General features: G+C 41.8%; 2 gene segments (V, D, J or C); both read right to left on the bottom strand.

Annotated features, from left to right (window-relative positions):
* Window positions 1–7,277: 7,277 nt before the first annotated feature.
* On the bottom strand, window positions 7,278–9,076 carry LOC121820047 (T cell receptor alpha variable 24-like). The segment is given in 2 exon segments: window positions 7,278–8,811; window positions 8,978–9,076. Coding segments are annotated over 2 exon segments (357 nt in total).
* Window positions 9,077–14,418: 5,342 nt separating this feature from the next.
* LOC132660108 (T cell receptor delta variable 1-like) lies at window positions 14,419–15,195 on the bottom strand. The segment is given in 2 exon segments: window positions 14,419–14,864; window positions 15,083–15,195. Coding segments are annotated over 2 exon segments (495 nt in total).
* Between the last annotated feature and the right edge of the window lie 197 nt (window positions 15,196–15,392).

Raw genomic sequence — 15,392 nt, forward strand, 5'->3', positions numbered from 1 at the left:
TTGCATCTTCTCAATCCTTGTCTCCAGGCTATTTATCTGTGATTCCATTTTGATTTCAAGATTTTGGATCATTTTCACTATCAATATTCGGAATTCTTTCTCAGGTAGATTCCCTATCTCTTCCTCCTTTGTTTGTTTTGGTGGGCATTTCTCCTGTTCCTTTACCTGCTGAGTATTCCTCTGTCTCTTCATCTTGGTTATATTGCTGCGTTTGGGGTGGCCTTTCTATATTCTGGGAATTTGTGGAGTTCTCTGTATTATGGAGCTTCCTCACTGTGGGTGGGGTTGTATCAGTGGCTTGTCAAGGTTTCTTGGTTAGGGAGGCTTGTGTTGGAGGTCTGGTGGGTGGAGCTGGATTTCTTCTCTCTGGAGTGCAATGAAGTGTCCAGTAATGGGTTATGAGATGTCAATGGTTTTGGAGTAACTTTGAGCTGCCTGTATATTGAAGCTCAGAGCTGTGTTCCTGTGTTGCTGGGGAATTTGCGTGGTATGTCTTGCTCTGGAACTTGTTGGCCCTTGGGTGGTGCTTGGTTTCAGTGTATGTATGGAGGCATTTGATGAGCTCCTATCAATTAATGTTCCTTGGATTCAGGAGTTCTCTGTTGTTCTCAGGATTTGGACTTAAGCCTCCTGCTTCTGGTTTTCAGTTTTATTTTTACAGTAGCCTCAAGACTTCTCCATCTATACAGCAATGATGATAAAACATCTAGGTTAAAGATGAAAGGTTTCTCCACATTGAGGGACACCCAGAGAGGTTCACTGAGTTACATGGAGAAGAGAAGAGGGAGGGGGTAGTTAGAGGTGACTGGAATGAGATGAGGTGGGATCAAAAGAGGAGAGAGCAGGCTAGCCAGTAATCACTTCCTTATGTGTGCTTCACAGTCTCAAACCCTCAGAGGTGTTGTTGGAGTTATACAGGGAAGAGGAGAGGGAAGAAGTAGACAGAGATGGTCAGGAGGATAAAAGAGGGAAATGAAAAGGAGAGAGATAGATACGGCCAGTAACCAGCTTCCTGGTTACTGGGTTCTCCCCTATCTGGAACACACAGAGATTCACAGAGTTTGGTAGAGAAGGGAAGGGGGTGAGAAGAGACAGAGGCCACCTGGTGGAGAAAAAGGAGTATCCAAAGGAGGAGAAAGTGATCAAGCCAGTAATCTCGATCTCAGGTAATATTGGGTACTGAAGATTAGGTTTTTAAATGTACAAAATTGACAAGAAATACCAAAAAGCAAAGATTAAAAATCTCGAGTAGAGGTTGAATTTTCAAAAATACAATATTAAAGAAAAGAAGAAGAAGAAGAAAAAAAAAAACACAAAGCCACAAGAATTATTAATAAACAACAACCACAAAAAGACTATATACGGTGTTTGCTTTTAAAAAAGGGTCTTTTTTTTTTGAAAAGTAATAGTAGGTTTTAAAAATAAAAATTAGAGAAATAGAGGAGTTAAAAATTTAAGAAACTTTAAAAAAAGGAAGAAAAAGAAAAGAAGAAAAACCAATCACGCAACAACATCAACACATACACACACAAAATGATCGTAAAAATAGTAAAGATATATCTGGTCCTTTCTCTGGTGTTGTGGGCAGTGTGGGATCACTTCCAAGGTGGTTCCCTCTGTTTAACTTCTGTTTGCTGGTCTCTTCAGGGTCTGATTTCCGTCTTGACACAGGGTGGGTAGTGGTGGACACTGGACACTTTTTTTTTTTTTTTTAGGCTCACTTGTTCAGTCATGCTGTGGGGAGGAGGGATGCTGCAAACAAATAACACTGGCATGTGCTCGCAGTGTCTCATCCACACTGTGCCTGCCCCTGCTCGTGGCGCACACCACTCAGGCTCTACGTCGCTCCTCTGGGAACCATCTGAGGCTGGCCTTAGGCTTCATTCACCTCCCCGGTCTAAGCCGCTCAGGCTTGGCACTCAGGTAGCCCTCAGAGGAACAGATTCTGTTGGGCCTGCATTTTGTGCCCTTCCCAGGTCTGAGTAGCTCAGGAGTTTGGCAAGTGCAGTCGCTGTGACTTATTGCCTTTCCCTGTTGCTCAGTTTTCTGAGTGTACCGCTGGCATTCCTTTTCAGGCAGATGATGACTGTCCAGAACCCCCAGAAGTCTTAGTTAGCAAAGAAGCCTGCTTGCATTTTGGTAGGTAATGTCTCTCTTGGGCTGCGAATGCCCCCTTCCAGCCCTCATGGCTCTGGCTGCCTGTCACCAGAGGGGGATGTTCTGCAGCCAGCTATTTCTGTTTCGTCCTTTGTTCTGTGCACGGTCCTGGTGGTGTCTCATGTTCGAGCATTTCGCCTGGTAGCTATCCCACAGTCTGGTTTGCTAGCCCAAGTTAGTTTGTTCTGGTTATGGGAGTGGTGTTCTGGCCCGATTCTTAACAAAATGCTGCAGCCCACGCCTCCCGCAGCCCGATTCTTAAAAAGCACTGCAGCCTGCACCTCCCGTGCCTCCCTGCCCTGCCCCCCCTTGCTAGTGGTGGATGCAGGTGTCTGCACTGCTTTTCTGCTGGGGGAGTTACTGTTGGGCTTGTAATCTGTTGGTTTTAATTATTTATTTATTTTTCCTTCCTGTTATGTTGCCCTCTGTGCTTCCAAGGCTCACCACAGATTTTGCAGAGAGAATGTTTCCTGGTGTTTGGAAACCTCTCTTCTTAAGAGTCTCTTCCCAGGGCGGGATTCCCTTCCTGGGACGGAGCTCCCTCCCTACCTCCTTTGTCTCTTTTTTCATCTTTTATATTTTTTCCTACCTGTTTTTGAAGCCAATGATTTGCTTTTCTGGGTGCCTGATGTCCTCTGTCAGCATTCAGAAGTTGTTTTGTGGAATTTACTCAGCGTTGAAATGTTCCCTTGATGAATTTGTGAGGGAGAAGGTGGTCTCCCCATCCTGTTCCTCCGCCATCTTGAAAATTAAAAAATATATATTAAAAAAAAGAAATAATGTTGCTTGAACTGGGCTGTAAAGGTTGAGTACATATAAGTGTTTTAAACAAGTACTTGGGAAAAATCATTCTGACCAAAGAGGACAGTATCTGCAAAAGGTTCAGATTAAGGAAAGAGCTTAATACTAGCATAAATGGTTTTATTTTAAAGTGGCTGATGCACATCTAGAGTATGTGACAGAAAAGGGTGAATGAGAAAACTAGAAGTAACTCAGGGAAAAATTGTACATTGCCTTGTAATTCTTAATATACCATTTGATCTTTACAATTTCTAATGGTTCCTCATTATTCAAAGATGAGCAGGAAGCAAACTAATTTTATATGTTATTGCTGTTATTATTGTTGTTATTGTTGTTCAGTCGCTAAGTCATGTCCAATTCTTTGTGACCCCATGAACTGCAACACGCCAGGCTCCTCTGTCCATGGGATTTCCCAGGCAAGAGTACTGGAGTAGGTTGCCATGGTCATGTAGAAGTCAGATTCAAAGAGTTGAGAATAAAGGCAGAAACAGAGTGAAGAGGCCTTTGCAATTATCCAAGTCAGAGGTGCTAAATTCTTGGATTAGGGGAGCTGCAGAGAGTATAGAGATGAGGAAGTGGATGTGGGTGCTATTTGAGACCTTGATGATTATTAAGGTCTATGTGCTTCATTAATGCTCTGGTACCAGTTTGCCACAAGGAATGTATTTATTCTATCAGCTCACGTGGAAACTAGTGGTCAAATTTGCCTCCAGTGATCCTTGCTCCCTGATATCTGGGACCTTGTGTAGCCCCTGTACACACTGAGTCCAGGCTGTCTGCATGACTTAGTGTAGTAAACAGATGAGCAGAAGTTAACATCATGCCAGTTTTGAGGCAACAGGTGGTGACTCTTTGGCAGTTGGCACTTCTGTGATTTTGGAAGCCCCGAGGCACAGTATAAGATGCCCAGCTTCCTCAGGGCCACAGAGAGAGATCACATGCATGGGCCATGGTCAGTCCTGAGAATGTCTGAAGGAGAGATGAGCCCGGGCCTCTGAGATTTCAGTTGAGCCTCAGTTTCCAGTCAACCCCACTAATTAAGTGAATAAATTGAGGGATTCCAGTGCAGTTGAGCCCCTTTTCACCACATTGAGCAGAGGTATCATGAGATAATTAAACAGTAAGTTTTGAGGTGGTTTGTTGCACAGCAAAACACAGTGACACTAAAGCGCATGAAGAGAATTGCCGGGGTCCAGCCCCTGCAGGACCCAGAGAAACCCAAAAGAGAAATGGCGTCGGTGTTGGCAAATGATTTAGAGAGAGAGAGATAAGGAAAGAATGTTGCAGATAAGAAAATAGAGGAGAAAAGAAAAGACGCTGATGTTCCTTGGTTTATACAGAAAATCAATAAAGTCTCGAGACAAGAGACTTGCACCGTCTACATAAGGCTACAGGTGCCCTCCCGGTCTCCCAAGGGAGTGAAGATGCAGGGCACCTTTCTGTTCAGGTCTTAGAAACCTAGGCAAATAAGTAGACACGGCAGACCTCTGTATTCCAGAAGGGAACTAGCTTGAAAGAGAGAGTAAGAGACATGGGGTGACCAAGCTTCTTTGGTGAGTGAGGCCCAATTACTTTTATTTTCAAAAATGACTTTTATACCTCAACTTGTACATAGAGGGAAATGAAAGATGCAAGGTCATACAGAGTTAGCCCAAACATTCCAGCAGTTTTGCCCTTATCGAAACCAGGATTTTTTCTGCAAACCTTTCCCACAAATGATGTTGTGTACATTATCTTCTGGCCTTGGAGGCCTGTGAACATTTTATGACCCTCTTCATGTAAGAAATGAATCGCTAGTCTAGGTTCGATTCAGGATACAGGATGCTTGGGGCTGGTGCACTGGGATGACCCAGAGAGATGATATGGGGAGGGTGGTAGGAGGGGGCTTCAGGGTTGGGAACTCATGTACACCTGTGGTGGATTCATGTCAATGTATGGCAAAACCAATACAGTATTGTAAAGTAAAAAAAATAAAATTAAAAAAATAAATAAAAAGTAAAAACATTAAAAAAATTTATTTATGACCTTCTTTTGATAAAGGCTGCTCAACCAGAAAACCTATTTTCCCTCCAAGTGTTTTTTCTTTATATTTCTAATCTATGTCAGCCCCAGAAAACACCAAACAGAGTTACATTTCTCACAGAGTAAAGGTGCAATGAGTTACAAGAAAGAACCAATTAGCTCAAAGGTCTGATGTGGTTAAATTCAAGGCTACACTTGTTTTTCTTACATTCGAACTATGTTAACTAATGCACTCCCAGGTGCACAATGAATAAAGGATATGGGAACTTGACAGCAAGCTTTGGCTCAACAGTGAAATCTTACACCAGCACTATTCTGATAGCTTTTAACTCTTTGAAAGGCTCTATGTTTTAGGCTTCCTGTGCCTCTCACAGTTGGGGGGCTGTAAACAATCACAAGTGTAGTTGTAAAAGTCTGGGGAAACCTGTCAGGCAAGTCGGAGAGCCATCAGAGGGGTCTGAGCTGAGACACTCCTTTTATATGTAGGAGACTGTTAACTGGAGCTCTAAGTCAACTTTTTCCGGAGAAAGGTGGTTGGGGATAGCCCCTGTTGATGTCAGAAGTGTAGGTGAAAGCATAATGCAGTAAGGTAGGCAGACTCTGATTTTTGGGGTAGATGCTCAAGAATGTCCAGGGGGGACCCCTGAGGCCTGATCCCACCTTTGCGTATTGTCAGGCCTCCTTCTTCATGACCTTTGCCATGGGCGGGATTCCCCATGCTAGCTCCCGGCAGAGAATCCTGTTGAAGACTTGTGAGATATTAGCAAGAATAAAATGTGTTTTTCCTGTCTCTGATTTCTGATTGTCTCTAAGAGCTGAACTTGAAACATTTGTCTGTTTCACCAAACGTCACTTCACCTGTGGTCTGAGTGCTCCTGCCTTAGCAGAGAAGACTAGCTGGTGATGCTCAGATGTGATAGGAGAAGGCAATCACAACCCACTCCAGTACTCTTGCCTGGAAAATACCATGGGCGGAGGAGCCTGGTGGGCTGCAGTCCATGGGGTTGCCAAGAGTCAGACACAACTGAGCGACTTCACTTTCACTTTTCACTTTCATGCATTGGAGAAGGAAATGGCAACCCACTCCAGTGTTCTTGCCTGGAGAATCCCAGGGACAGGAGAGCCTAGTGGTCTGCCATCTATGGGGTCGCACAGAGTTGGACATGACTGAAACGACTTAGCAGCAGCAGCAGCTCAGTTGTGATAAGAGCCTTGGGCCCCACAGAACAGGAGCAGGTGGTTGGTTGCTCATGTTGGGGCCCTACAGTAAACAGGGAGATGTGAGCTTTCCTGTTCAATTTGATTTTTATATTTCACTCATTCTTCTCTCTCCATGTGACTTTAAAAAATGAGGGACTATTTAAGAGGTCAGATCTGTATCTCTATAACTAACACAACAAACAGAATATTTTCAATTTCAAATCCATTTGAGAACCCAAAGAAACTGAAAAGTTTGGTGCATGTGTGCTTGGTTACATATGACTTTCATAAAGACACAGGTATTTTTAAGGAATCTCACTTCCAGGTTTGCATTTTCCCCATGTTTATAAGAGTGGATTTTCCAAGTTATGTGCCGCTGCATCCAGGAATTGATTACGTATGTGGAAAGTGCTTTATCTCCTTACCCCTTAAGGTGAGGAAGAACCCAGGGAATGTGGAATCACAGGTCAGTTTCAAGCAGCATTCTATACTGAAGTGCTGTACAAATGTAATCAATTTCTATATGTTCTTTGGTATGAAAAATACATGAAGCACTGTGTCGCAGCAACACACAGTATAGACAAATTTTGTCCCTGCTTTTTCTCTGTGCTTTTTGTTTCTGCCAATTCAGAGTTAGCTAAAACACAGGGTCTTCACTGATAGTATTAGAAGTTTCTTCCATTGATCTTTAGGCCAATAATGTTGAAGGTCCAGTTTGGGAAGTTGACCAGCAGCTCTTTTTTTGCACGTTGTTTAATTCCATTAACACTACTGTACAATGAACTACAGGTTCACCTCACTCACTTCTGTGCTCTACCTTCCAGTTCTATGCACATTCATATAGGAAAATGGGTTCAACTATTGCAATCTGATGGACAAATAGATTCATTACTGCCTTGTGAATGATCTTTGAAAAAGAAAGCTTTCACATGAATGTCTCTTAAATAGTTTTGGTCTGAGGGATTTGTATGCAAACCAGTATTGTTTTTATAATATGTATTCTCTTTCCTAAACATAATGACACTAATAAATCTTTTAAAATATGAATTTATGAAAGAGAGAGAGCACAATCGCACCATATTTCAGGAGGCTGGACAGAGGCTTGATATGAATTACTATTGTGTATGGTGGGGAGAAACCTGAAAGCATAAGCTATAAGATGAAGAGGCCCAGATGCAAAATAATCCGTGTTGACAAACCCCAGAAAGACCCCAGAATTAGCAGCCTGTGCCAGAGGAGCCTGGCGGGCTACCGTCCGTAGCGTCATGCAGAGTCGGACACACCTGAAGCGACTAAGCAGCAGCACAGCACCAGTGCGGTATTAAGTGAGAGTGTTAGTCACTCAGTCGTGCCCAGCTCTTTGTGACTCCACGGACGATAGCCCACCAGGCGCCTCTGCCCATGGAATTATCCAGGCAAGAATACTGGAATGGGTAGCCATTCTCTCCTCCAGGGGATCTTCCTGACCCAGGGATTGAATACGGCTCTCCTAATTGTGAGCAGATTCTTTACCGTCTGAGCCATCAAAGAAGCCCAGTATGGTATTAAACTGGTGGGTTATTTGGAAATCTGCAAAATGAACACAGGATCAGATAATTGATCAGCTTCATATATCTGGAAATTACTAAGTAAAAATCTCAGATCCTAGAGTACAGTTACTTACTCATTATCACAGTTACAATACAAACTGGGGGAAAGACCAAGTTTAGTAGTGAATTTCCCCTATCAATGCTTCTTCCAGATATCACAGTGATTTTTAAAAATGAAAACAACCACACAGTAAAGAAATGACATACAGATATTCATGTAGCGGGAAGTTTGAACTAAAGCAAACCAAAATCTCCAACGAGTTAAATGAGACAGAATTGACTGTTCTGGTATATAACATGCAGAATTCCATGCCAGATGTGTGAGACAGCGTATCCCCATATTACATTCATGCACATAAGGAAATACCATAAAGACTAGCTCTTAGGATGTAGCAATAGTGAAGGGTAAATATTACCCAGGAATAACCATATTATTTTAGATAGATTTGAAAACTATCTTGTTTACTTGGAATCACAGGAAAAGAGGAGGCTAGGAATTGGGACCAATGACATGGCCAATATACTGGTGGTAGTGGAGATCAGTGATGTTTAGAAACAGTCCAGTTAGTTGAGAGAGCTACAGTGACTGGAATGCCTGTTTATCTATGTTTATATTTCCCCCTGATTACTGAAAACGCTGTCTTTCATTGAATTTCCCTTTTCCTCCTGACAATGGCTCTTTCTCGACGCTGGTCCCAGAGCAGCAGCAGGCACGGGTTTGGGTATGGGCTGCAGGGGGCTTAGTGGCACTGTGTGGAGGCACAGAGGTAGGTGGCTGAGTCTTCAGGCTGGGATCCTCTGACGTGCATGGAGCTGTAGCCCTCCTTAGTATTCAGAGTGACTCTCACTCGTCCTTGCTTCTTTTCATCTCCATTCACACTTATTACAAACAGGCTCTTGGGGCCCTTTGCAGGTTCCCATCTGTACCAGTGTAAAGCATAGAAAGAGCTGGAAGGGAAACTACAGGTGAAATTGGTGCTCTCTCCTTCTTGAACCCACAGCAAAGGAGGACGCTGCTCCACAGTCAAGAGGCTGCTCACTCCTGTTCAGAAAGACAAGGTCACACATAGAAACTGATTTCTCTACAGTGTTCATTGCCTTCACACATTCCCAAATATTAGAATCTTGAGGTGCCTGACTGCATCTCCCTCTCCTTCCCCATCACCACCCAGATTGTTCAGAGTGTCTTCAGCAGCCCCAGGACTTACGGCCAAGATGAAGCCACAGGATCAGCCATGAGGCTGGCAAAGGGTTCCTCTCCATTTATTCTGATCAAATATCCTCAGCAGAAGAACGTTCTGCAGCCTAGATCTGTGAAACATGCTGCTTCAGAAAATAGGTTTCTGTACCTGGTTGCCCTACCAATCAGAGACAAGACCACATACATGTGCTAGAAACACACCAACCATTTCTGCCCTAGAATCAGTTGCCTGTGGTTCAAAATGAGGGATCAAACACTGCTTTCTTGAGACCAACTTCACAAACATTGAGATGAGCTCACTACACAAAGAGAACTGACAACCTTTCAGAAGTGGGCTGCTTAATCAGGGACTGCTACTATTCAACTGGAGAGAGTGGGATGGTAGTATGTGACATGAATTCTGCTTTGGTTAAGAATCTTTATATGTATTTTAAACAAAATTTTTAAAACTTTCAAATTCCCCAAATAGAAATGTTCACCCACATAATGTGCTGAATTTTCTTTTGCTTCATGTACATTATTCTAATATGAAAGTCACACAATAGAGTTACTATTATTCCTAATTTACAAAGAACAAAAACTGTAGCTCAAAGAGTTTGGGTGATTAACTCAAGGTGAAATATCAGGGAAGTGGCATAGTAAGAATTAGAACACTTATCTATCTGGTATGGAGCATATCGTGTTTGGAATTTGTCATGCCCCTACATTTATAATATTCTGTAAATGTTTTAAATGTCAGAGGTTATATGTTTTAAAAATAATAGTGGGGAGGGAGGTGGGAGGGGGGTTCATGTTTGGGAACGCATGTAAGAATTAAAGATTTTAAAATTTAAAAAATAAAAAAATAAATAAAAATAATAGGAGTCTACTTGTTGATTTTCTTTCTTTTTTAAAAAATAATTTTCTTGATGTCAATCATTTTTAAAGACTTTATTGAATTTGTTACAATGTTGCTTCTGGGTTTTTTAATTTTTGGGGCCCTGGGGACAAGGCATGTGGGATCTTAGCTCCCCGATCAAGAATCAAGCCAGCACAGCACCCACTGTGTGATAAGCACTTTAAGGACAATACAATACTATATTAAGATAGAGAGTTACTCTTGGGATGAGGAAAGGCCTGTGCTTTAAGTAAGGTATAGAGGGAGGGCTCCACTCTGACACTTACTCTGCAACACCAGGCGAGGTATTGAACCTCTCTCATGTTCAGTTTCCATTTCTGTGAATAGTCAGTATCCTGCTGGGCACTGGGCTCCCATTGGCATTCATCATCTCATTCACTCCTCCTAACAACCCTGCATGGTAGATTCTATCAATATCCACATTGCAGATATGAGGAAACTGAAGCATAAAATAATTAAGTGATACTCCCAAGATCACTCAACTAATGAGTGGTAGGTCTAGAAGCATAATCCAAGTCTTCCATCCCAAGCGCTGTTGCGTTGCCTCCCTAAAGCAGCCTGGACCCAACCTTGAAGGGGGAGGATAAGAGTGAGTGAGAGCACACCTGAAAATCGCCTCGCACAGCACTGTCCCCAGCACAGGCGCTCAGCCACAGGCAATGCACAGAACGGCGAGCATTTGGGAGCCGAACTCTCAAAGTGCAAAGGAGTCTATCCACAAGATAGAGCTTAATATTTTTTAAGGTATATTTGGCAGTTTAAATAGTAGATTTCATGTATTTTCATAAATTTCCATGGTCTATCATGTTGTTGGGTTCAGGGAAAATCAGTTCATTAGGGTGTTATATTGAGAGACTGAGATGTTGTTGTTGGAATGAGTATACCAAGCAGTGTTTGCTATGATTGCTTAGTTTTTTCTCCATTTTTGAGTCTTGCTCCCATTCTCAGAATATTTCTATACTATACTACAAGAAAGGACAGAGCAGTAGAAATTATTTCACTTGCCAGAAGAAGAAGGTAAAAAGAAAACAACCCTTTGTGCAATAATTCTGAGCTTCCTTTTCAAGGTAGCCTATTACTTGCCAGCCAAAATCATCGCATGTAAGATGTTACAAGAAAACATGAAGATACTTTTTAGCCAATCCAATATTTGTCATTTGAAGTCAATCATTTTCACATCTGGTAGGCAAAAATTAAAAACCAGCCAGTTGTCCCGAATCTTCTCATCGCCTGATTTCTGCATTGAGACGTTTACTGACTTTGGTTCAACAATGGCAGCCCCAATTGTGACTAGCGTGCATGCATACTTGCTCAGCCTCTCTGTGTTTGAAACCTCTGGACTGTAGCCACTCAGGCTCTTCAGTCCATGGGGTTCTCCAGGCACATTAAAACAACTGACTAGGTTTGCCCGCAGTTTAATCCATGATCACTAGAGGGCAGCAGGGCGCCCAGTGTCAGTCTCACAAAATATTTAGCAGGACACCAGGTGGCAGTGCTTCCGCTTTCATTCTTGCTACGCCGTCGCTGGAGCCTGATTCTCTGGGAATGCAAATCGTAACAGTAAGACAAGCATTCAAAAAGGCGTGACAGTTGGGTTTTCAGAGGTGCACCATGTAAATGTTTTGAGGGATAGCGTCACAGCAGAGAGGGGAAAGGCAAGGGGCACAGGTCTTGATATACAAGATGCTTGGAGTGTTTAAGGAGTAATATCTCTTCTTTTCCTGTAGCCTCTTGTTTTTCCAGGGACACTGCAACTAACAAACTTGCTAAGCATTTAGCACTTAACTGGATAGTGGATGATTTCCTCATCTACTGATCCTGAGGCAATTTGTACCTAGGTTTACCATCTTCTTTCCTAGTTGCCTTTAGTTTCCAGTTTATTTATGTATTTATTTTTAAAATTTTATTTTTACTTTATTTTACTTTACAATACTGTATTGGTTTTGCCATACATTGACATGAATCCACCATGGGTGTATAATGTCACCATCACTGAGACATCCAGCCACCCTGTCTTATATCCAAGTGCCTCTCCATACCCAAACTTTCTCTTAAGGAGCCCTCTAAGATGGTACACTCTGGAAGACAATAAAAGTTTGGGACACTTTTCACAGTTAGAAAAGTTATGTCTCACTTCTCAAAGATTAAAAGAAATGGAACAATAAAACCTGTCTCATAGGGTTTTAACAGTTAAATTAGATAATGGATTGTAAATTCATCCCATGCCTTACTATATTATAGTAAGCTCAATAAATATTAACTTTCTTTATTCTACTAAAGAATACCTTTCCTTCAAAGTCTGCTTCTGTGTCCTACTCCCCCCCCCCACCCTCCCGCACATCAGTTCAGTAATGGAAGCTTCCAGGATAGTTACTTAATCACTTACTTTCCTGGAGACAGTCGTTATTTTTCCACATCCTTTTTGTGTCATATACACCTAGCTACATTGATACACTCAGGCTGAAAGGACACGGATGGAACAGATAAGATTTGATTTTGGTTTCTGTAAGAACAGTAAAATCAAGGTCATATTGCATGTTTTCTACCTATTGAATATGATATTTCTGATTTGGATCTCTAAGATTTTGCTATTCTTATTAGCTATTTTCTCTTCTTATTGATTTATGCACTTTTAATATATCCCAAAATTGGGTCTTTTTTCAGGACTGTGTATTGCATACGTAGCCTTCCAATCGGGCCTTGACATTTCCCTCTCTTTGCAGTGATTTTTAACAAACAAAAACAATTTTAAAATATACTTGCATGCTCATAAGAAGCTCCCTTGAAACTTTTATATGTTTGTTTTCTATAGAAATGCTTACCTTTTGTAGACTGTTATTGCCTGTGATAAGTCAGGTATCATTATTAATGATGTTTCCCAGAATACAGCATATCAATTTCCCCTGAGTATTAGTAAGAGTTTTCCCCACTAAAACAGACGCTTGGATTAGTCTTCAATGCTTTGCAAACTTCTGCAAAGCCACAAAGGTGGACTTGCAGAATTCCTTATTCATCTTTATTACTTTCCATATAGTGTTGTTCCTGAAGAAGAAGCTTGTTTTATATGAAGTTAAGTACAACAGTGAGTGGAGATTCTTGCAATGAGCAAAGAGATTATAGAATAAGTAATACATGAGGTAGTTGTAAATACCAGTTACAACCATGTGGCCATTTGCAGTAACAAAAAATATAATAGTTATGAAATTACTTTAATTTTATATGAATATATTTATGTATACATTAACCATTTTTAACTTCCATCTCCAGTTTTCCTGCCTGTAGAAGCAAAAATGTGCTATTACAATTTTTATCTCCTTATATCTCATTAGTCAAGTTAAGGAATTCAATGGATCCTCTGATTCAGCTATCAGAGGAAAGAACATCACCCCTAAATGAATAAATGAAGTTGGTATTCTCTTTGAGGGAGAGAGGTTGCTTTGGTTGATTGAAGAAATAATTGCATCATATTAACATGAAGCATAATTTTCCTGCTGTCCTTATTAGAAAGTTGTGTTATTCAAAGAGGTACCAATGAATACCTAGTTAACAAGGAGGGAAGTTAACTAGTTAAAGTATTATCCCTTTGTACTGTTTGTACTGTTGTACCTTTGTACTGTTTCAGCTTAACTATCTGGAAATCTGTTTCCTCGAATTTGCTTCCCTTTTTTGTTCTGGTGTAGGCTTGGCCATGAAAGAGATTTGTGTGAGTTTTGGAAGGTGCTTGTGATGAAGCAGCCATATTTTTATGTTCCGTGGGTTGGTGCAGAGCTCCAGGGGCTATGGCAATACAAACTGTTGCTGCTGCTTTGATAGTTCAATTTATTATTGACTCACAACTCCTCTCCCTCCCATCAGATCTCTTACTCATGTTCTCTTCCTCATGTTCTCTTAGACCAAGTATGCCTGTCACATGATGGCAAATGACATCCACTTCTCCTGAAGTTCACCCACCACTGTGAGACTGAAGGAGGTAAGAGACAGACAAGTTTTAGTGTGTCTTGTAGGTTCCATTGTTCTCATACACTTCCATACATGTCACAGTTTCTCCATGCTTATGTCCACATCCAACTTTCCTTCACAAATGTTACTCTAGTTGACTTAGAGTGAATTAGACTCAACACCAAATACAAATACAACAGTTTTTATGGACTCTTCCACCAGCCCTAGCTACTGCCTGTGTTCTAATCCTTATAACTTATCTCTTACTCTACATCACTGGTGGTTCCTCTTCTCTGATTGTGCCCCGACACAAAATCTGAGAGGAAAGGACTAAGGAAATGATTTTCATGACGATTTCAGCTTCTAGACCCAGATTTGTAATGTAAGGATCTTTAGGTGAAACTGTCACTTTATATTTTTATGGGGAAACTTTTCAAATTTAGACAACTTTACACATGCTCTGGATGGTTGACTTAAAAGTCAAAAATTCAAGATGAGAATATAGCAGTAGACAGTTACCCTGGACACCTGCTTCCCAATGACATGGAAGGAGCTTTCTTTTAGTATTAACTCTTCTGATCCAGACCACAGAGGAAACAAGCACAGGACTGTCATTTCTTGTCTGGGGTCTGCAGGTGTGTATTTTGGCGGTGGTCCTGCAGCGGGGGTGGGAGGGGGTGGGTTGTGGGGGAGGGGGTCTTCTCTCTTATCCAGCTCAGGAGTTTTTGTTCAGCTTTTCCTATCACTTCAACCACTGTGAGTTCCCAGAGAGCACAGAAGTACTTTGCCGAGTCTTCCAGCTTTAAGGCTGAGATAATGAGGCTGATGGCTTTAAGGGATCTCAGAAAATTTATGGAGTAGCGGCCATCCCTTGCATTCGGGCTGTAAGAATTCTGACCAATAAGGTAAATCATCTCTCCACTGGGAAGCTGCTTATACCAAAAAATGTTATAACTGTTCCGACTTGTCTCATACTGACAGTTCATGGCAGCTGACTCCCCAACTTGACTGGCTATGTCTGGCTGGTCTTGAGTAACTTTCTGGGCCACACCAGATCCTGTGGAAAAAAAATCAGAAAACAGAGATGAAGCAGTGAATAAAATAGTGTAGCAATTAGACTCACTTAGGTCTCCAAAATAAAAACCAAGCTGAAATCATAAGACGCTTGCTTTTCCCCAGTCCTCCCTTCCTCCCCAAGTCCCTGTGAAGCTCCACGCGCCTGTGTGCAGTCCTTTCACCCTGAAGACTCACACCCATGCTTGGAAGCATCCCTACCAGAGAAGGTGAAGGACAGGAACACCCAGAGCAGACTGGAGAGCGGCATGAGGCACGGATTCCCCTGAACAAATGTGCTCAGTCTGCCTCAAGCTGAGAGTTCAGTGTCTCTGTGTGCCTGGTAGCACATATACATAGTATCTGGTTCCTGTGTGACTCCTTCAAACAGAAAGTGGGGTTTGTCATGTTCAAGGTAATGTTGTCTGTGCACAGATGGGAAAAAAAAAGTGTGATTCACCACAAACCTTTACTTTGTCTATTTTTCTTTCACTGGTAATTAAATTACACTGAGTCTGAAAAAAGGGCTTCC

This window comes from Ovis aries, chromosome 7, assembly GCF_016772045.2.
Source record: "Ovis aries strain OAR_USU_Benz2616 breed Rambouillet chromosome 7, ARS-UI_Ramb_v3.0, whole genome shotgun sequence".
Lineage (NCBI taxonomy): Eukaryota > Metazoa > Chordata > Mammalia > Artiodactyla > Bovidae > Ovis > Ovis aries.